Raw genomic sequence first — 22,806 nt, 5'->3', positions numbered from 1 at the left:
TACTATGTGCCCAATATGAAAAGCAACATTCTTAGTTTGAGTCAACTTTTAGAAAAAAGCTATGATATTCACTTAAAAGATTATAGTCTTTTCCTAAGAGATGACAAAGGAAATCTAATTACAAAGGTGAAAATGTCGAAGAATAGAATGTTTCCATTAAATATTCAAAATGATGTTGCAAAATGTCTCAAAGCTTGTCACAAAGATCAATCCTGGACTTGGCATCTTCGATATGGGCATCTCAACTTTGGAGGACTAGAGCTGCTATCTAAAAAAACATGGTGAAAGGCCTACCATACATCAATCACCCTGATCAACTTTGTGAAGGATGTTTACTTGGCAAGCAGTTTAGAAAGAGCTTTCCAAAAGAGTCAAACTCAAGAGCTCAGAAGCCACTCGAGCTCATTCATACTGATGTGTGCAGTCCATTCAAGCCAAATTCCCTTGGTAAAAGTAACTACTTCATTCTCTTCATAGATGATTTTTCAAGAAAAACTTGGGTGTATTTTTTGAAGCAAAAATCAGAAGTCTTTGAAGCTTTCAAGAAGTTTAAAGCTGCAGTGGAAAAAGAAAGTGGATACCAGATTAAAGCCATGAGATCTGATCGAGGTGGAGAGTTCACTTCCAAAGAATTTTTAGAGTTTGTGAAGCAAATGGAATTCGACGCCCTTTGACAGTTCCAAGATCCCCCCAACAAAATGGTGTTCCAAAAAGGAAGATCAGAACCATCCTCTACATGGCAAGAAGCATGCTTAAGAATAAGAGGCTACCTAAAGAATTTTAGGCTAAAGCTGTTGTATGTGCAATCTACTTATCTAATCGATTTCCAACAAGAAGCGTGTGGGGCCAGACGCCACAAGAAGCTTGGAGTGGAAGAAAACCCGACATCACTCATCTAAGAGTTTTCGGAAGCATTGCCCATGTACATTTACCAGACGAAAGTAGAGCCAAGCTGGATGATAAAAGTGAGAAGTTCATCTTCATCGGCTACGACAACAACTCCAAAGGATACAAGCTTTACAATCCAAACAACGGGAAGATCATGATCAGTCAAGATGTAATTTTTTATGAAGAATGAGAATGAGATTTTGGCTCTGGTGTAGATGACTTCAACTTCTTTCCCATTGAAGAAGATGATCATACATAGATAAAACAAGTAGACGAACAACAAGAGCCTGCTACTCCACTTATCTCACCAGCATCAACGACATGCAGAGATTCACCGTCGTCTTTCTTAAATGAAAGAACAGAAGAACGTACAAGGAGTCTTCAAGATCTCTATGAGGTAACTGAGAGACATGATAATCTCACTCTCTTTTGCCTTTTTGCTGATTGTGAGCCAGTCAACTTCCAAGAAGCTGCACTAGATGAGAAGTGGAGAATTGCAATGGATGAAGAAATCAAAGCCATTGTGAAGAATGATACTTGGGAGCTTACTACTCTTCCCAAAGGCCATAAGGCGATCGGTGTCAAATAGGTGTATAAAACAAAAAGAAATGCGAAGGGAGAAATTGAAAGGCACAAGGCGAGGTTAGTTGCAAAAGGCTATAGTCAAAAGGCTGGCATAGACTATGACGAGGTATTTGCTCCTGCAGCTCGACTTGAAACTATTAGACTTATTATTTATTTGGCTGATCAGAACAAATGGAAGATTTTTCAAATGGATGTGAAGTCTGCTTTCTTGAATGGATTCCTTGAAGAAGAAGTTTACATCGAACAACCATTGGGTTATGTGGTGAAAGGACATGAAGACAAAGTTTTGAGATTGAAGAAAGCTCTTTACGGGTTAAAGCAAGCACCAAGGGCATGGAATAGTAGAATTGACAAGTATTTTCAAGAGAACATGCTCTCTACGTCAAAGAAAAAGATGGAGATATTTTGATTGTGTGCCTGTATGTGGACGTTCTCATGTTCACTGGAAGTAATCCAAGCTTGTTTGAAGAGTTCAAGAGAGTGATGATCAAAGAGTTCGAGATGACTGACATCGAACTGATGGCATATTACCTCGGCATTGAAGTCAAGCTAAAGGAAGAAGGCATATTTATCTCCCAAGAAAACTATGCAAAGGAGATTCTCAAAATGTTCAAGATGAATGATTGCAAGCCTATAAGCACGCCAATAGAATGCAGAGTCAAGTTATCCAAATATGATGAAGGCGAAGATATAGATCCAACATTCTTTAAAAGTTTGGTTGGAAGCCTACGTTATTTGACATGCACGAGACCAGATATCCTTTATGCTGTTAGACTTGTGAGTCGATACATGGATAATCCAAAGACCACTCATTTTAAAGCTGCAAAAAGAATCATTCGCTATATCAAAGGTACAATTAATTTCGGCTTGTTATACTCATTTTCTAATGACTACAAGCTTGTTGGATATAGCGATAGCGATTGGGGTGGAGATGTAGATGATCGAAAGAGCACAACAGGATTTGTGTTCTTCATGGGAGATACTGCTTTCACATGGATGTCAAAGAAGCAACCAATTGTCACGCTATCCACTTGTGAAGCTGAGTATGTAGCTGCAACATCAAGTGTTTGTCATGCAATTTGGCTCAGAAATTTGTTGAAGGAGTTGGGTTTGCCACAAGAAGAGCCAACCGAGATTTGTGTTGATAACAAATCAGCAATTGCCCTATCCAAGAATCCAGTCTTTCATGATCAAAGCAAACACATAGACACTCGCTATCATTTCATAAGAGAGTGTATTGCAAGAAAAGAAGTGCAAATCAAGTATGTAAAATCACAAGATCAAGCAGCTGATATCTTCACTAAGCCACTCAAGCAAGAAGACTTCGTAAAATTCAGAAGTTTGCTTAGTGTCACAGGATCAAGTTTAAGGGGGGTGTTGGATCATAAACTTGATCCAAGATGAATAAATTTAAGCCCAACTCATGGAAGATTCCATGAGTAGGTATGGTTAGTGAGGTTTGAATTACTTGTGGTAGGTGTGGTAGATGTAGTTGGTGAAGTAGGTGAGTGGTAGGTTTTAATGGATGGTGAGGATTTGTGTATTAGTTGAATAAATGAATGGTTGTGATTAGTTTGTTTCATGTATAAATACCCCCTCTCCTCTTTGGTTTAAGCATCAAGTGAAGTAACAAAATCTCTAAGGTGTAGAGAGTGAAAAATAAGAGTTATAATTGGTGAGGAGTGTTGTTGAAGAAATAAAATAGTGTGTTTTGTGTGTTTATTTGTAATTCTCTACACCCCCCCCCCCCCCCCCCGAGGGCAAAATTCCTCTACTAACGAGCTTCGTATAGTGCTACTCATGCACTTGGTTAAAACAAGTTGAGTTATCACCTTAATTTTGTCTTTCTTAGAGAGACTATTTGGTAGCCGAAAAAGAGCAGTGTACACCAATGTTTCTTCAGCAGGCGAGTAAGGGTAAAGCACATTATCTTCAATAATGAATTCCATGTGTCAATTCATTGTGTTTGAAAAATGCTTCCCATTGTAGGTTATGCTTCCTTGAATTTGTCCAAGTCAAGCTCCTAATGCGGTTAATAGTGTTGTTTTGCCACTCCCTGATGGGCCTAACAAGGCTAGCATTTCTCCTGGTTTAACAATTCCTGTGATTCCCTTTGATATCGTCTTTTCTTGGCAGTTTGTATTCTTTTTGAAGAAGCTTCCTTTTTCTATTTTGATCTTGTATATAACATCCTCAAACTGCAGAACATGTCAGAACAAAATTTGTTTCAACTCTTACTTTAAAAAAAAGATCATTTCAATGATATAAATGTATGCACAAGAATCCAATGGTCTATGAGGGTTTGTCCGAGTAATTTTCAAGTACTTTTTTCGTTGACTACGTGAGTTAAAATCCTGGAGAATATAGGGGCAAAAAATCAATTTGGCTTGCCCCTAGTTCTCTATCTTTTTAAATACAGAAAAGGAAAAAAATACAATGGATATAATTCAATATTCTAAAAAGGAAAAATGTCATTTTCATCCCTAGGGTTTAATGTAATAGTTCATTTTATCCCTACTTTTCAAACAGCAGTCTAAAATATCCTTCTGTTAACTCATCGTTAGTGTAAAGCTGTTAACTAATAATTCATTGAGGGCAAAATATGAGTTTTCATTAAAAATATACAAACTATATTAAAATAATCTTTTTACACAATCAAATAACACTACAAAATATGAAAAATTCATTAATTTTTTCTTAATGAAATCATCGATGATATAGTTTGATATAGTCATTGAATAATTGCCATAAAGAACAAAATGTAATTAAAAACTCAAAAATACCACCAAATTTTATGTGCTTGCATGTGTTGAATATATTCTTTATCTTCAACTCAATTCAAACCATTTTACAGTACAATTAGAGAGTATATTTATACAAATAAGAAAATTGTGATATTTTTTGTATTTAGATCTAGGGTTTATGGGGTTTTCATGCCGCCAAAATAGAAAAAAGTGAAAACAGAATTACTTGAAATATAAGGGTGCGTTTGGTATTGTTTTTTATATAGTGTTTTTGATTTTATTTTATAGAACAAGAATGATTAGTTTTTGATAAAAATAAAAACATGTTTGGTAGCTTATTTTTAAACTAATGTCTGAAAATGAAAACTGTAAAAATGCGTTTGGTTATTTGTCTGGAAAAATAAAAATAATAAGGTCTTATTTGGTATACATTTTTAAAAAAATTATATTTCAATAATTACATTATAATATATATATATATATATATATATATATATATATATAATTTTAATATGTTTTCAAAATAAAAATTTAGTCAAAATTTAAGAAGAATATCATCCGTTGATTTTGTAAATTTCTAAGTTTTGAAAGAAATCAATTTTGTATTTAAATGATTTATGAGAATTTTAAAAATTATTTGTTGATTGTTACATTTATTTATTTATTTTAATAATGCTAAAATTTATTTTTCATTAATGTATGCATAGTATTTTTTTATCACATATATGTTATATTAAAATAAATTATTTATCTAACAAATATGTGGGACCTATAAGATTTTAGTAATAATTATTACATTGAAACTGTGGGACCTATGATGGTAGAAAACAAAAAGCTAGAGAACGCCAATTTGGTGTTCTCCACACCTACAAAGAGAAAGTGGAAACCAAAAAGTTTTTTATTTTTATATTTTTTGTTTATGTTTTAAAAACGCATCCACCAAACAAGTTTTACATTTTTATGTTTTCATAAAACAAAAAATGACTAGTCAAAAACAATACCAAACACACCCTAAATTTTTCATCTTTTTCGGTATTTTTATTTAGTGGGATTAGATAAAATCATTTTTAGTTATATGTCAACTTTTGTTTATTTTTTCTAATTTACTCTTTGATGAAAAATCATTTTTTACTCTTAATGAATTACTAACAAACGACATTCAACTAACGGTGAGTAAACAGAAAAATATTTTGAACTATTATTTAAAAAATAAAGATGAAATGGACTATTATATGAAACTTTAAGGATGAGAAGAATTTTTTCCCTTTTAAAAATACCTAAAACTATCTCACAAGGGTGGCAAAATCCCGGACCTAGAAAAGCCCAAGATTTTTTAAACTCCTCAACAGGCAATGACAGATAGGGGGTAGCTCTTGCTAATTACAACGAGATAATAAAATTAACGGATGGTAAGGAAATGATAATAACAAGAAGTTCAACAATTTTTTTTAAAAATTAAATATAAGACTAGAAACTAATTTGAAATATTGTTACAATTAGGAAAAAAAAAAGTTTAGACAAGTGCGACTGCTGATGTTGAATCTGGGAATAAGCAGTTAGACAAGTGAATTAGTAATTAATGAATTGATTTATTTTTAGATTAAAATAGGATTTTTAAAAAGTAAAAAATTATTTTGTTTATATGGCCAAAAGCTGCGAAGTTGTTTAATTATTTAAAGAAGTAATAAGCTCTTTTAACTTTTATTATATAGGGGCAACAATTCGTTTTACTTTTATTGAAATTAATTAATTTCAGGGGGCTTGAATGAATACATTACAATTAATTGCATGTTCTAAAGCAGATCGGTGACTTAGAAGGAAATTTGTTTTCACGAGAACCTTCAAGGCTTCAACCCAATGTAGTGATAAGGTAAGTCCGTCGATGCGGGCAGAGCCGGGCTTTTCATCCTCCCCTAAAAAGCCAGAATGTTACGTTTTATTTGTTAATTTTTTTTGGTGTTTTATAAATTTATAATTTAAATTTTTTTATTAGGTTTAATGGAATTAAAACTTTAAATATGTATTAAGGGCGGTTTAAACCAATATTAAAGGTATATTTTAATTAAAATAAAATACATATTTTTTATTTTTAAGTATTTATCGAGCTTTCAAGCCAGGCTCGTACTATTTGTAAGATGATTTTGTATATTTTTGACAAACATAGACACTTGTACTAGTTTATTAATAATAATGAATTTTACGTGCTTAGTTAATTAATTATTAATATATTGCATGTATTAACTCAATATCACTTGTATTAAGGATTCATTTCTCACAGTATAACTGCACCAAACGGCCACTAAGAATAATTAAGTAAAAAATAATAATTTTTTTAACTATAACTCTATTAATTTATAACATCTTCATGGTAATAAAATTAGTTTGGTCTCAACATTATAACTATTGAGAGGTCTAACACCTTATTTCAAACATGTTTAGAATAAATATTAGAAAATATATATACGATAGTATAAGTTGCTTGACATATATATATATAGAGAGAGAGAGAGAAACCAATCTTTATATTACCGAAGTTATTAGTTAATATTAAATATTATAGCTTGACTTTCACCTTCAATGCGACGGGACCGTTTCACTCTTGAAAAATATCAATTTCTTCTGAACAATGATCAATTTTCTTAGTTTGAGCTTCGACGTCTGCCATCACATTTCTCCTGCCTTTGCCTGTTAGACTCTCTCTCTATGCTTATACTAAGATTTAAAACTTGGGAAACTAGTTAATGTATTTATAGGGGAATGCATGTACTATATGAAGAAAATCAATTAGGAGAGCACTGACCCAAGACAATAATCATTTCCAAATCCTTCATCATTTCTTACCATTGGCTTCAATAGTTTATTGGAAATGAAAATCTCTATCTTTATACAATTAGATTGTTATCAAACTAGTTGGTGGTGCCTGATACTTTCTGAAAAATACGTAACTGAAATGCATAGTTGGATTTATTTCTTTACTAACAAGACATTAAGGTATAATCAAGACCCAATAGTATGTAATAATCAGGCAATCACAAATATTTTTCCTATTTTGTAGTTTCAAACATAATGCTTTTAGAAAAGCACCTGCCTGAACAGGTTGCAGAAAATATAATGGAACGAGAAAACAAATCCTTATGCGGTAAAACCTCTTAATTGGTTGGAGCCATTTACAATGTACTAATTAAAAGTTATTAACTTATTGATAAATTAATAATTTAATAATTTATTGATATGGAGTGTATTTACAACTTAATGAACATAAGTTTAATCAACTAAAAATTCATTGTACTATCCTAATTAAATCAACTAAATATGGACATGTCCACTAATTATACATTAAATTAACCAAAAACTAAACTAAAAAATTATTAAAATTTGAGAATTCAATTCTAAAACTTCTAGTTGCAATATTCTATTTAGTAAAATAACATAACAATTATATTTGTAATTTTAGTAAATTATTAATTTATAACATGAAGGGAACCACAAAATTACATAAGGGTTCTCCCAAAAGAAAATTATTTTATTAATTTATCAAAATTATTAATTTAGCCGATTACCCCAAATTGGGTCTGTAAAAAGTTATTATATAGTAGGGATTGTTGATTCATCAAGTATTACAGACCTTATACTATATCCCTAGAAAATAGCTCTCATAGAATTAATTACTGGATTCATCAACCATATATAACTAATCTTTAGAAGGTTTGAGTTCAAATAATCAGCAGATGACCTGAGCTGATAACCATCATGTTTGAGGTTTAGTTCACTTAGAAAACAAAATACAAAATATTTTTAAATATTTCCTATAAAACAATTTATTTAGTAAATTTGTTCTTCTTGTTTGCTCACTTTCGGTTTAAAATAATAAAATAAATTAATTTAATTTAGATTTTAAAACGGAAGATGGAGATTATAACAAATTGTTAAAATTTTATATAACATGTAAATTAATTAACACTATTGTTTGAATTTTAGGGTTAGGGTAGTTGTATGCAATCTTAGTAGGTGTTTCTTTTTTTTTTTTACTCTCTTTTTTTCTTCTTACTTATTATTAGTCTCAGATAAGAGTTAGAATATGTTGTTTGCAATTTTAAGAGGTATTTCTTCTTCGCTTATTTTATTGATTATTAGTGTTTGAGGTGTGCAGAAGAAAGAGAAAAATGGCATTTGAAAGCTGAATTTTGAATTTTGAAGTTGAATATGCTGTTCGCGTTTTAATTTGGTGTTCTATAGGAAAAATAAAATGCAAAGAAATCTAAATTATTGTACTTTTTGAAGGGAGTTTGCCTGTTTCTCTCCTACTAAAATTAATATATTTCGTTTATTCTCTTACTTTGCTCATAATAATCAATAACCCTCTTTATCGTATAATTTTACAATATTACCCTTATTTTCAAATACTACTTTTATTCATATCTATTGTAAATTGAATAAATCATATAAATGGAAATTAAAATAAAAAAACTTTTAAGTACTAAAAATAAGAAATAGATGTGTTGTGTGTGAATAAAAAATTAATAATAAAACATTTTCTTCTACTTTTTATTTTTTAAACATTTTTCTCATAAAAAATATTTTTTTTTTATATTTTCAAGATAAATTATCAACAAAAAATTATTTAAAATTTTCTATATATTTTATATTTTATATTTTCAAGATAAATTATCAACAAAAATTTTATTTAAAATTTTCTTTCTTTTGAAAGACCTCACTATTCCCAGCAAAGTCCTGCTAAGTTACTAAATATTCTGATAAACAAGTAATTTTCATAATTAAGCATTCAGTCCTCTTTGGTTTTCTTTTAGTCTGGTCGCTCGATCTTCTTGGACCACCGTAATTGTCCATCCAGGTTGTGTTCGGCTGGCCCAATCTGTTAAGTAAGGCCAAAGTACGTTTGTGGGTCGACAAAATGTCGGCTTTATCGTGCTATTCCCACAAGGCTAGCCCATCGCCGGTGGCTGTGCTTCGCAAAGATCACTTAGGCCTTCAATCAAAAAAAAAAAAAAAAAAGGAGCCCATTGCGGCTGGCTGTGCTTCGCAAAGCTCACTTAGGCCTTCAATTAAAAAAAAAAAAAAAAAGGAGTGGTGCTAGTAGCTCCCTTCTGAAATCTCATAAAACCCCTTTCCAGGGTATCTTCGAAAATATACTTTAATTTTTTAATAAAATAAAATGTGGGACTATTTAAACCCATAAATTTATATAATTATACTCTCTAAACCCATCATTCTATAACATATTAATTACTGATTTATCTTCAAATGACAAAAGAATTTAAACAAACAAATTAAAACTATAATTTTACACTTATTTATGATGAACAATCTCTACTCTTTCTCTCCAGCATATATTAATAACTTGATCTCTTCTCTTTCACGATCTTACTATTTTCCATTTGATAAAAAATTAATTGTCCTAATAAAAAAATTTTCAGAGAAAAAGAAATGAACAAACTGTAACAAATTTTTTTGAAGAATTTTTTTTGGATCCCAAAACAATTTATCTCTTCAATTTTTGACTGAGGAAGAACTTGATGGCCCGTTTAGGCTTTATTCTGTTTTCGATTCTAGTCAAAGAAATTAAAAAAAAAATTGAGATTTATATGAGGTTAGGGAAATAGAAATACAGTTTTGAAGAGATTGGTGTTATGAAATAGCAATATGCAAAAAACCATTGTATTTAAAGGCTATTTTTAAGATGTCATAGGTGTCGAAAGTAAAAACCTAATATTCGAATTTTAGTATTGGGTTCATTGAGTAATATTGTGGATTTAAATAGTCCCACCCCAAAATAAATTTGTCTCTTTATCTTTTTCGCTTTATCTCTCTCTATCTCTAAAATCTTAGATTTTGTACATCACTATCAAAAGACTCTTTAATTTTTACCCTGCAAGTGATTATTTACTTACCTTTATGATAAATAGACGAGTGGAAAAATAAGCTCTTCTCCAAATATGAACAAGTAAATATTATTTTAATTAAATCTTCCCCCCACTAAATTTAACTACCCTCCACATTTTCTAAATAAATTTAATTGCCCTCCATTTTATCACTCCAATTATTTTAATCAAATCTTTATTTCCAAATAATTTTGTGATGGTTTTAAATGTCATTATTATTTATTTTAGTATTTTTATTTTTTAATAATTCTGTTGATATGCTCTAACATATATTTTCTATTATGTTTGTCCATATTTAATTTAATGCATGCTAATTAAAAAAGGACTAGTAATTAATAAATTAAACATATAATATTAATTATAAATTACTTGAAAACATACAACAATTTGAAAAAACAAATTGCAATGAGATGTGTATGAGATTTAATGATATTTAGTAGGATAAAAAATTACCACTCAATAGCTATTATTTTTTAACAAGAAAAATAAATAGTAATTATAGTTATTTTTTTCTCCCCAGTGAAAATAATAAAATATTAATAGAAGATGAAAAAACTTATTCAGCAAAACTGAAAAGTGAGAAACATATCTTAATTAAAGAATCCTAACTAAAGTAAGTATCTTTTAGAGTGTTTATTATTGATGCGGCTCTTTAAAAAAGAAGTAAAATCTAATTTGAAGAGGTTTTGGTAATGCCCTAAGTGCCTCTTACGTGGTTGGTCCTCTTAGGTAACAAGTTTATATTTAAATTTAAAGTTACAAATTCTCATCTTTAATGTATTTGAACTTTTCTACAATCATCTTATTTGTTGCTTGTTTTTTTTTAAAACAAAACCTGAGTATGATTTCTTTATTTAGTTTTTTAAATTTTGAAAACAATCCAAACATGCTCAAGTTTAATGGTCTTCGTTCTCCTAAATGAGCAAATCTTCAATTAATTAATAAAATTATGAAAATTAACTCAATATATGCAAGAGTTAAAACTCAATTGCAAAGAAAGTCATTGAGTTCTTGACAAATACAAACATATTAAAATTGTGGGGCTTGGAGGTTTGGTTTCCATTATCTTGTCCTTAAGATATTGGATATTTAAGTCTCTATTTATACAATTAGTTTAAAATTTATCACAAATAGTTCGTAAAAAACATAAAAATACTACAAAATAATTATAAACTATAAGAATAATAAAGATATTGCGATCGTGAAGTGTGCATGTACTCTCTACATAGATCAAGTTTTGGCCCATCTATAATTATATCGTCCTTTTTTAATCTACGTATCTAAACTTCGAACAAGGCCTAATGTGTATGTGGTCGTTATGTACTCGCCCTGAGCCTTGATAAAAATGTGTTGTGACATTGCCATGTTGTACGGAGTGTGCCATACCTTGTGCCATGTTCGAATACCCTGACCCACTTTTTAAAGCCTTGATAATGTGTATGTGATTGTTCAATCTCTTTTTAAAATTTCAGAATTTTTTGAATTCGTTTGGTACAACAAATAATTTTGTGAAATTTGTTATTCTACTGAAGTCACAGTTTTATAGCGCAGCAGTGTCTGTTTCAAAAAAACATATAAAATTAAAAACGAAGTCAAATCTCATGAAACAAAATTTATTCAATAAGCTCTACATGTCTTGTTTTCGGAAGATAAGTTTTTAAAAAGAATCGTTTAGAAAATATATGTTTAATTTCGAGATATTCATGTTAATTATCCAAAATTGTCTAGAGTGTTTATTGTATCAAGGATTGATTAACAAGACTCAATAATAAATCAAAGCCCTAAGCACATCCTAAATCATGTGTAATGATATGTAACATTTTAAAAGCATGCCAATTGAAACCCTAAATAGAGTGATAGGAAAACTTGTGGACAATAGGGAGAGTAAAACTTATCAACCGTTATGATTCTCTCCTAAAGAAATGTTTGAATCCTAGGATATGAGTAAGAGAGCAATGAACAATATAGAAAATATAAGAACACGTTGACTTAGGGCTAAGGAAGAAGGAAAAGTATGAATTTATAAGGAGTCCTAAGAAACCCTATTAAATTTGAAAAAAAGTAAGTTTTTTCTAAAATTATCTCATGAATAATCCTATTTATATTTTTAGGAACATGATATCTCCTTATCTGAGTATTACTGAGTTTTTAAGGATCTTTTGTCATGTGTCTTTTAGTGGTAGTGTATGGGTAAGATTTAACTTCTTTTACTTTTTTATTTATTAACAACTAATCAGTGATTGAGTTATTTGCTCAGGACATATCAGATCATGAGAGAATCTTTATCCGTATTTTTAATATCCTTATTAATAAGGGTTATATCCATATATGATTTCTATTAAAAACCAAATTTCCATAATTAAAATTATGGAAATTTAATTTGGCGTTACATGAATATTCGTTAGAGAATAAGATTAAAACCACGATCATTAGAAGAAAAAGACAATGATGAACACCTCTAAAACTAATTGGTAAAACTGTAAATGGAGACAATTAGCCGTATAAGGAATTAACATGAAAAATCAAATCTAGTTTCTCGTTGCCCCAATTCTCATAAGAGCAATGTAAGCAATAAGCCGATAGCCCACAAGCATTATGGCTAAAGCAATCACCGAATAATATTTCCTATGAAGCCCTACTTTTTTTATAGTTGGATGCTCTCCAACCAAGCATAATCCTCCCGAATCCCCGCATGGATATGTTTCATTATAATTATATTGAGACCCCAGCAAAAGTTTGTACGTATGGTGACCAATTGATAAATATTCGATCCATGCAATGAAAGAGGGCACATTTTGCACATAATACCCTCCTGCTAGCACAAATAATTGCATGATGATTGATCCGAGTATCGTTGCAGATTTTTGTTCCATTACCATTGCACCAATGGCAAGCCCTAGGCCCTGTGACACTAGCACAGAAAATAAAAGAACAAACAAGGTTTCAAAGAAATTTGAAGCTGTTGGTTTAAGGCCTGCCATCCAATAAGTTATGGTCACAAAAACTGTGGGAATAACAAGCTTTATTGGAAGGTCACTGATGATTCTTGACATGAAGTATGCTGAAAGCCTGTACATTCCTGAAGGTATTTCCTTTTCGAGCATCTTTTGTTCCTGTGGGAACGTGAAAATACATTCCAACATTGGGAAAAATCCCCAAAAGTCACAAAAAAAGAAAAGAAGTCCAATCTGCAAGCATTTTTTGCCAAAACAAAATTAATTAATTTACAAAAAAAAAATGCTATTAAATCAACAAATTAATTAATTATATATGTATATCCAAAAAGTCAAGAAATTGCTACCTGATCTTGTATTTGATAAATACTAGATTGCCACCATAGTAGTCCTGAAAGGAAAGCAATCACAAGGACTTCAATAATCTTGAGGCAGGAAAACGATTCGTCCATGATTTCTTTGATCCCTCTTCTGAGCAACACACGGAATTGTTGCCACCAAGTTGTTGAGAATCTTCTAAATTGCTTGTCTTCTGGTTGATCTTGAGATTCATTTTCATTTTCTTGTGTTAGCTCAGCCTTCAATTTGTCGGCAAGATTTTTTTCATATTGAGAAATTAGAGTTTGCTTGACCAGGGCTTGCTCCTTCCATGATCCATTTGATGGCATCCCTACACATTAATGATGCATGCCTTAAATGGATACACTTATATCTGTTAATTATAAAAAGCTATTGTAAAAGTTAATTAGCACATATACCGCTTGCTAGATCTAGAAGAAAATCTGAAGGGTTCGTAGCCACTGATGGGCAATATCCGATGCTCGCAAAATAATTCATAGCACCTGATGCTTCTCCAAAATATAAAGGGTAACCTTCTGATAACAATAACACCTTATGAAACATGTAATATAGCATATTAGAAGGTTGATGTATTGTCATCACAATTGTTCTCCCTCCATTTGCTAATTTCAACAATATAGATAAAATCTGTTGAGCTATTGTTGAATCAAGACCCGAAGTGGGCTCATCAAGAAACAATAAGCTGGGGTTTATCAATATTTCTTGCCCTATACTAACCCTTTTTCGCTCTCCCCCTGAAACTCCTCTTGTCAGTGGCCCTCCTATGAGGCTATTCTTGCACTCGCTTAAACCAAGCTCGGTCATCACAGCTTCTGCACACTTGATTTTTTCTTTTTCGGTAAAACTATTAGGTAATTGAAGAAGGGCAGTGAATACCATTGTTTCCGTGACGGTCAAGTAAGGGGAAAGCACGTCCTCTTGAGTAACGAAGCCTGTGTTTCGCGTCATTTGATTCGAAAAAGGCTTCCCGTTGTAGGTAATCCTTCCATTGATTGGCCCAAGTCGACCCCCCAATGCAGTTAGTAGTGTTGTTTTGCCACAGCCTGAAGGGCCTAGCATGGCTAGCATTTCTCCTGGTTTAACCATTCCAGTGATTCCCTTTAATATTGCTTTTTCTTCAATTTTTTTGTTGCTTCCATAGAATCCTTTCTTCATTTTGATCTTGTATACAATGTCCTCAAACTGTAAAACAATGGATTAAATTAAAAAAAAAAAGTTAAGCAGCAATGATGAATCAAAATAAAAGAAGTTTCTTTAGTTCTAATATATTTTCCTTAATTTGAATTTCAACATAAATGAACATTTATTATTAATAATACGTACAAGATAATCCTATAATAGAATACTAATTAATAATAAAAAATCTAATTATACCAATGATTTTATAAAATAAGCTTGAAATAATTATAGACAACAAATGAAAGACGCATCAAATACGTGTTACGTACCTTCAATGTAACAGGATGTTTTGCTCTAGTGAAAACATCTGATGCTTCTAATAATTGATCTTCTTTCTGATCAGTTTGAGCTTCATTAATGTCATTGGCAACCACTTTAATCATCTCCATTCTGGTATACCAAACCCAGCAACATACAATTGATCTGTAAAACAAATATTTTTTAATGCCTAGTGACTTTTAGTGATTCATCTTCTGGGTGTGACTGAGAGTTTATATTATATAGGCAATGAATATTACATGTAATGTAAATTAAATAATTTTAATTTTTCCCGGAAATTAGAGCTTCTTTGATGGTTCATGCTGGAGAGATGAGAGTTTTTAAGGCTATATATCCCTTACGTTTAGCCATACACTCTTTTGATGGTGCCAGTTACTAGAATCTGGTCGCTGCCTTCTTTTTCATCAAGTATCATCAATATATCTATCTAATGTGCATGGAAAGAGTACCTAAAATGAAAATCAAACATATTAGTCCAAAAGTATATTAATCAATGGTTTCATTGCCACAAAAGTATATTTAGAAAATGGATACTTTTGATCTAGCTTGCTTCAACCTTTGTTTCCCATGTGTATTTATTTTGAATTCAAACAGAACTTGTTTCTATTTCCTATAGTGAACATCTGCTCCCTACTGCATCCTACACAAAATCCCACCATTTATATTCTAATGTAACAGTTTTTATCTAAATCTAACGTTGAAAATTATATGGGAAATTTTAAATAATTCTCAAAGAATATTATCTAGAAGAAAAAAAAAATTATTAGATGAGTAATATATGCTCATTGCTAATTGCTCCATTCTATCAGGTTGATACATGAGTCATGATAGACATGTCCCAACAGCCATAGGTATATGAAAAAATATATTAGATGAAAATAAATTTAATCAATGGTTTCATTGCCACAAAAGTATATTTAGAAAATGGATACTTTTGATCTAGCTTGCTTCAACCTTTGTTTCCCATGTGTATTTATTTTGAATTCAAACAGAACTTGTTTCTATTTCCTATAGTGAACATCTGCTCCCTACTGCATCCTACACAAAATCCCACCATTTATATTCTAATGTAACAGTTTTTATCTAAATCTAACGTTGAAAATTATATGGGAAATTTTAAATAATTCTCAAAGAATATTATCTAGAAGAAAAAAAAAATTATTAGATGAGTAATATATGCTCATTGCTAATTGCTCCATTCTATCAGGTTGATACATGAGTCATGATAGACATGTCCCAACAGCCATAGGTATATGAAAAATATATTAGATGAAAATAAATATTATATGTTTTTTCTCTGTTGTAAGAAAAATATATAATCGATTGATTGTAAAGTTTAGAAAGTTTAGATTAGACACGTCTCAACAACCCTCTGTGGATAAGATTATCTTCCTTATTAGCTTCATGTGGGCTCTGTCTTATCATATAAATAATAACAAGTATTGCTTTCATTAGGTGAGAATATTTCTATAAATTCAAGATGACTGCTTTTTTTTAATTATTCTAATGTCATCAACATCAATCAGTCACATTCCATATCACCAAAGACGAAAAACGTGCGGTCGAATATTTAAAAATAAAAATTAAAAATAAAAGATTATGCTGGTCTGCACCATGTTTGGAGTTTGGCGATGGTGAACATATTGGTTAACACAGAGCTTAATTGATCAGCTTTGGCCAGCCAAATCAGATCTACTGTCAACGCAAAGCTTAATTCGGTAGTCTTTGATTAAAAATTTAGTACCTTTAATCAGAATCTTCATTTTGAGCTTTATGCAAGTCCTTTTTTTCCCTCCCCTCCCCCACCACCCAAAAAAAATCATTGGTATTAAGACTCCACTCATCATAATCCAATATTTGGGGGGTTATTATTTGGTGATTAAAATTATATCATTAAGCACGAACTTTATTAACTAGGGGAGGAGTTGACTTTCTTGAAGATCTCATTTACAGTGTACTTACATCACTGCGGATAATATATTACTATAATCGGCAGTCACCAAACCATTTTGATGACACGTACAAAAGAAATGCAGGCAAATTATAGCCGTAGATGGGCCTGAAAACGAAAGGACCCACTAAATCAGGTTGACTTGTCAAATAACGAACCAATCCACTGCAAATTCAACAACTTTTGTGTCTACAGCACTCTGAGCTCAGTATCCCTTAGACCCTTACACAATGCGCGCGCGTGTGTGTGTATATATATATATATATATCCATTTTGCTTGGAGCGGTAGTAGTGTTGGCTGTCTCACTTTACCAAAGGAATAGAGAAAGCCACTAATGATCTCTAAATTTCATCACTTCTCTGCTTTCCTCTTCTTCCTTGTTCTGCTTCAGCTTTGGCCTGTTCTTTCTTTAGCTAAAAGCACTTGCAATGAGAACGAACAAGTAGATGTCAAAAGGTCTGATTTCCCAGATGGGTTCCTCTTTGGCACAGCCACTTCTTCGTTTCAGGCATGTCTTAGTTTTTCTTGTTTCATTATTATTTTTATTCTTTGCTTCAACTGTTGTTTGATTTTCTTTCTGATTTGAAGCTGCACAGGTTGAAGGAGCCTATCTTGAGGATGGTAAAAGCCTCAGCAATTGGGATGTTTTTAGTCATATCCCTGGTAATTAGTTAAACGATACCTTTGAACAAATATAAGGCATAATCTTAGAATATATGTGTGTGTGTGTGTGTTTGTGTGTGTGTGTGTGGAGGGAGAGAGAGAGTATTTATTCAGCAATCTTTGATCAATCAATTTTACAGGGAACATAGAAAATAATGATAATGGGGATGTTGCTGATGATCATTACCATCGCTTCTTGGTAAAATGTCTTAACTTGTCAAATTTTTTTTCCCCCAATTTCACTTACCTTATGGGTATGAATTTCTTCTTATTATTGGTTTCTAAATTTTTTTCATAGGAAGACATTGAGATAATGCATTCTCTTGGAGTAAATTCATATCGATTTTCGATTTCATGGCCTAGAATTTTACCTAGTATGTCCTTCATATCACTATATTCACTGTAAATTAGGTTATTATTTCAACAGATTGATATATATGATAATGTTTTTGAGCTGCAAATGTAGAGGGAAGATTTGGTGAAGTTAATCCAGCTGGAATCAATTTTTATAATTATCTTATAGACAATCTCTTACTCAGAGGTAAGATACTTTTCAAGAATAAATAACTATAAATTATTCCTTGAAGATGTTATAATATTTGAAGAGATTAATTGATAATGCAGGAATTGAACCATTTGTGACAATTTATCATCATGACTTTCCACAACAAATTGAAGACAAATATGGGTCTTGGCTCAGTCCTCAAATGCAGTAAATCTCTGCTTTTATGCTACAATTAAGATCTATTAGTTGACTCCCAAATATTGTTTAGGGGTCAAATTCTGCTGCCAAAAGATCTGATTGAACCAATTCTTGCAGGAAAGAGTTTGTTCATCTAGCCAAAACATGTTTTGAGAATTTTGGTGATAGAGTTAAGTATTGGGCAACTCTTAATGAGCCAAATTTATTAACCGACATGGCTTATATCAGAGGCACGTACCCCCCAACTCATTGTTCAGCACCATTTGGAAATTGCTCTGCTGGCAACTCTGATACAGAACCTCTCATTGTTCTGCATAACATGTTGTTGTCACATGCCAAGGCTGTTAAGCTATACAGAAAGCACTTTCAGGTAATGCATTGAGCTCTCTTTTGTTGAGTTCTGGAGACAGAGTGCTTTTGGAGAATACTCTGTTTAGAGTCTTTAGACTTATATATCCTAATTATTATTGGTTTGGTTGAGAAATGGAATGCGAATGCAGGAAAAACAAGGTGGTTCAATGGGAATAGTTTTGCATTCAATGATGTACGAACCGCTGAGGGATGAAGACTCAGATCGCCAAGCTGTGAGTAGGGCCCTTGCTTTCAATGTGGGCTGGTAAGTCATAAATGCTTGATTTATATGAACCAAATTATTGCAGTGTATTATTAACGCCTTATAAATACATAAGATATCATAGATGTATAATAATAAAAAACGAGGTAGTTGATTTTTCTCTTCAATCAGGATGTTGGATCCCTTAGTATTTGGAGACTACCCTGCTGAAATGCGTGAATATCTTGGATCTCAATTGCCACGGTTTTCCAAAGAGGAAACTAAGTACGTCAAAGGCAGTCTTGATTTCATTGGCATCAACCATTATTCCACTCTGTATGCCAAGGACTGCATCCATTCTGTTTGTGTTTTGGGCAGCAATCATGCAATCCGAGGCTTTGTTTACACCACTGGAGAACGGGATGGCATCATGATCGGAGAACCGGTGATGTGATCATAATTTCAGCTTAGTCGTTATTTCTCCAATGCCCCCTCAGCTAACAAGTTCTATTGTTTTTGTATTGAGCAGACTGGGAATCCAAGATTCTTTGTTGTCCCAGAAGGTATGGAGAAAATTGTAGATTACGTCAAAGACAGATACAAAAACATCCCTATGTATGTGACAGAAAATGGTACGTGGCATAATTAGAAGTATTTTTTTAACACTAATATATTTTCAGAAGAAAAAAAAAATTGTATTACATAGAATGAATTTTTTCACTTTCCATTTATGTTGTAGGATATTCACCACCAAAGCAGAAAAATCAACGATCTCAAGATTTAGTTGATGATGTCAAGCGAATCGAGTACCATTCAGGCTACCTTTCTGCTCTGGCCAGAGCTATAAGGTGAGGCTTACGAGTTGATGACCCACTATATACAGAGAAGTACATTTTTTTCTTTTTTGCCCTCCATTACATAATCTTTTGTCATGTTACCAATATATAGACATATCAAATGGATCAGATTGTGTTGATAATGTATGATTTATGCAATCAATAAACTTTATTGTTATCTATCTACTGAAATGTTAATGCATTGGTAGGAATGGGGCAGATGTTCGGGGATATTTTATTTGGAGCTTGATGGACAACTTCGAGTGGCTAGATGGCTACTCCGTCATGTTTGGTCTTTACTACATTGATCGTCAAACGCTTGAGCGAACTCCAAAACTTTCTGCTACGTGGTTCAAAAATTTCCTCACAGACAACACTAGCCATACCATAGAAAAGAGTTCAATCTAAAGTCTTTCAAGAAAGCTTCTATTGCGGCTAAATCATGGGATAGGAGGAGTGGGAATATAATGAACTCCTATGATAGGATTCTAAAATTCAAAAGCTGTCTTTATATGGGCTGTTAAAAGAATTAAAAACTGGGCTACATCCAGATAAATTCTGGACGGCCCAACATTCTTAATTCACCGAGCCTTGGTGTCCACTACCTTTTGTATGTAAAGGCGTCCATTTATTTATTTTACTTTTGATTATTACGCTCTTAACCTTTGAGTCAAATGACCGAACAGATGAAAGAGAAAAACATCACAATTCAGCAATGGGATTGAAACAAAAGGATAATTTTTAAAAATCTCTCCTGAGGTTTGGACTTGTTGCAAGTAGATAGTGAGAATTCGTTTATTTGTAAAAAACCTCCTACCATCAGTTAACTTTAACATTGACCGTTAGTTGACTGTGCAAAGATAATATTATCCTCAACAACAATTTATAGACGGAAATAACTAAAAAAAAAATTAAAATTGTTGGCGCGAAAAGCACAAATCCTATTTTTTGACAATTTTATCCTTGTCAATTCTAAAAATTTACAATATCATAGGTAAAGATTATAACTATTTTATTTTCAAGTTTTTAATTTTATCTTTTTTGTAGAAACTTTAAGAAAATATCAATAATTTAAAGAGAATTTTTTAAATTTTAAATTTTATCTTTCTTGTAGGAACTTTAAAAAAATATCAATAATTTAAAGAGGGTAAAATAACCAATAATTTTAATTTTTTTTTAGTTATTTCCGTCTACAAATTATTGTTAAGGGTAATATTGTCTTTGCACAGTCAACTAACGGTCAATGTTAAAATTAACTGACGGTAGGAGGTTTTTTACAACTAAATCAATTCTCGCCATCTACTTGCAACAAGCCCAAACCTCAGGGGAGGTTTTTAAAAATTACCCTAAAACAAAAACCTTTTTTTTACGCAAAACTTTACATATAATAAATTAATAATTAATATAATTAATTGATAAATTAATCAGTTATTAATTTATAAATATAATTCTTATTTTTCTAAATTAATATTTTGTATAAGGTAAAATTTGTTTATTTAAGTTAGGAAGTGGTAATTAGTTTGGTTCCAAACTAAAAGGTTTACAGTTTAGTTGGATTGGCATAATTTTAAATTATTAATTTTTAGAAGTTCGGAAGTTGAAATTCCTCCCCCACTTGAGGGATATTAAAAAAATACGTTTGACAAATTTTAACTTCTCTGTTTTTAAAAACTATTATTTTGAATACAACCCTAAATCTAGTGTAAAAATAAAAATGATAAATATTTTTTTATTTTACTTAATTGTATCCAATTCAATTTAAACACAGTTTCTTTTTATTTTAAACAAATTTTTGTAGTACTTAAAAAAAAAATTTAAGTTTTAAAATTTATTCTGTTTACAATGTTCACATCATCCTAATATTAAATTTCAAACTTTTTTCACATAATATATTCATTCACGACTAATCAATTCTTAGTTTATTTTTATTGCTTGTATGTGGTACATTCTCCTTTGTTCTACCTATTTTGGCATTCCAAAGCATTTCACATATAAGCAAAATCGTAACAATTGGGTGCTTCGAGGGAAACCCAAGTCCCCCAATATTTGCCTTCAAGTCGAATTCGTAAAATAGCCTCCTCATTTATTCAATATATCTTAAAATATGTACAACCAGTACAATGTTAATTCCTCGCAATTAGGATGATCTACTCAAAGGAATCAAGACTTTAACAAGTAAGACCTATTCAATTACTAAAATATGACTAACTCAAGGTCACGTTGAACAGCCACGTCCTAAGCTTGAGGACTTATTCAAAGACACTTGTTTATTACTTGTTAACATTATGCCATGTTCTTTTTTTTTTTTAATTAGTCGTGACTTAGTCATTATTTATTATATTATTTTCTTTCAATTTGTCAATAACGCTCCCCTCGTACCATCGAGGTTACCCAAAAACACACACACGTAGTTGTTATAACTTCTCCAAAGAATTTATATTATAATAACATCATTCTGTCAATTGTATTAAAATATCGGCAATTATAGATTAAAGTCATCAAATTTTTTTTAATTACAAGTAAAATTTTATTAAAAATTGTTCTAGAAAACAATTTTACTTTTTCATGCTTCATTGTTCTTTTATTCAATTGGTTTACATTTCTTTCTGATTATAAGCTATATAGGTTGAAGTTGCATATCTTGATGATGGTAAAACTTAAAAGCCTCAGCAACTGGGATGTTTTCAGTCTCAGTGATATCTCTGGCAATTAAACTGATACGTTTAAGATATAGTTCAGTTTGAAGCTACCGTTGGAATAGTCCTACTTGAAGGTAACTTGAGTGAGTGCTTCTGTCAAATCTTCCCCTATTCAACTGTCTTAAAACTACATGCGCCTTCCTTCACGGCTGGCTGGCTGGCTAAGCTGGGAAGGCTGGAAAGTAAGCTAGCTCGATCGGAGGCATAGGTCAGGTCAGGTCAGTTCTGGGACAAGGGCAAGGCAGCTAAGGCAAGCAATCATTCAATCTGTTTATAGGCCACGTGGGGGCAAGGCGAAGGCAAGCGGATAGCCCTAGCAAGAGCAGGTTTCAAGCTTCCATTTCCTCTCCCTTTGGTCGATAATATTCCATTTTATCAGCTCCCTTTGGTCGAGAAGTCAACTGACTTATAGTGCTTTCCACCCCCCGCCCTTGCGCGTGTGCGTGTGTGTATGGGTTCCCTTAAATTTTACTAGTGTTTACAAAAATTTGATCAACCAATATTTTTCCTG

The 22,806-nt window shown here is 31.7% G+C and overlaps 2 protein-coding genes across 4 annotated transcripts; one reads left to right on the top strand and one right to left on the bottom strand.

Annotated features, from left to right (window-relative positions):
- Positions 1-12,587: 12,587 nt before the first annotated feature.
- On the bottom strand, positions 12,588-15,053 carry LOC18054219 (ABC transporter G family member 9). The gene is made up of 4 exons (XM_006451875.2): positions 14,880-15,053; positions 13,830-14,613; positions 13,419-13,741; positions 12,588-13,305 (listed from the first exon to the last, which is right to left on the bottom strand). The coding sequence occupies exons 1-4, from the start codon at positions 14,997-14,999 to the stop codon at positions 12,646-12,648; spliced, it is 1,887 nt and encodes a 628-aa protein (XP_006451938.1). The 5' UTR covers positions 15,000-15,053; the 3' UTR covers positions 12,588-12,645.
- A 2,093-nt stretch (positions 15,054-17,146) lies between these two features.
- LOC18054218 (beta-glucosidase 18) lies at positions 17,147-20,231 on the top strand. 3 transcript variants are annotated; one of them, XM_006451874.2, is made up of 12 exons: positions 17,147-17,349; positions 17,438-17,504; positions 17,645-17,703; positions 17,803-17,878; positions 17,971-18,045; positions 18,129-18,216; positions 18,325-18,577; positions 18,708-18,823; positions 18,953-19,205; positions 19,290-19,392; positions 19,500-19,608; positions 19,806-20,231. In XM_006451874.2, the coding sequence occupies exons 1-12, from the start codon at positions 17,176-17,178 to the stop codon at positions 20,002-20,004; spliced, it is 1,572 nt and encodes a 523-aa protein (XP_006451937.1). In that variant the 5' UTR covers positions 17,147-17,175; the 3' UTR covers positions 20,005-20,231. The 3 variants fall into 3 exon arrangements, with proteins under 3 accessions (XP_006451937.1, XP_024048016.1, XP_024048015.1); XM_024192248.1 differs by having other exon boundaries at positions 19,500-19,647; positions 19,806-19,866; XM_024192247.1 differs by lacking the exons at positions 17,645-17,703; positions 17,803-17,878.
- The last annotated feature ends 2,575 nt before the right edge of the window (positions 20,232-22,806 follow it).

This window comes from Citrus clementina, unplaced genomic scaffold (assembly GCF_000493195.1).
Source record: "Citrus clementina cultivar Clemenules unplaced genomic scaffold, Citrus_clementina_v1.0 scaffold_1, whole genome shotgun sequence".
Taxonomy (NCBI): domain Eukaryota; kingdom Viridiplantae; phylum Streptophyta; class Magnoliopsida; order Sapindales; family Rutaceae; genus Citrus; species Citrus x clementina.
Note: the sequence above shows the minus strand (reverse complement) of the source record. Positions and strands in the feature narration are given on the sequence as shown.

Bases quoted from the DNA above. Each gene is read 5' to 3' on its own strand.
- LOC18054219 (XM_006451875.2), bottom strand. From the start codon at position 14,999: ATGGAGATGATTAAAGTGGTTGCCAATGACATTAATGAAGCTCAAACT. The intron at 14,614-14,879 runs GTACGTAACACG...ATTGTTTTACAG, and splicing joins AACATCCTGTTACATTGAAG to TTTGAGGACATTGTATACAA. The intron at 13,742-13,829 runs GTATATGTGCTA...ATTAATGTGTAG, and splicing joins TCTTCTAGATCTAGCAAGCG to GGATGCCATCAAATGGATCA.
- LOC18054218 (XM_006451874.2), top strand. From the start codon at position 17,176: ATGATCTCTAAATTTCATCACTTCTCTGCTTTCCTCTTCTTCCTTGTT. The intron at 18,217-18,324 runs GTAAATCTCTGC...CAATTCTTGCAG, and splicing joins TGGCTCAGTCCTCAAATGCA to GAAAGAGTTTGTTCATCTAG. The intron at 19,393-19,499 runs GTACGTGGCATA...TTTATGTTGTAG, and splicing joins TATGTATGTGACAGAAAATG to GATATTCACCACCAAAGCAG.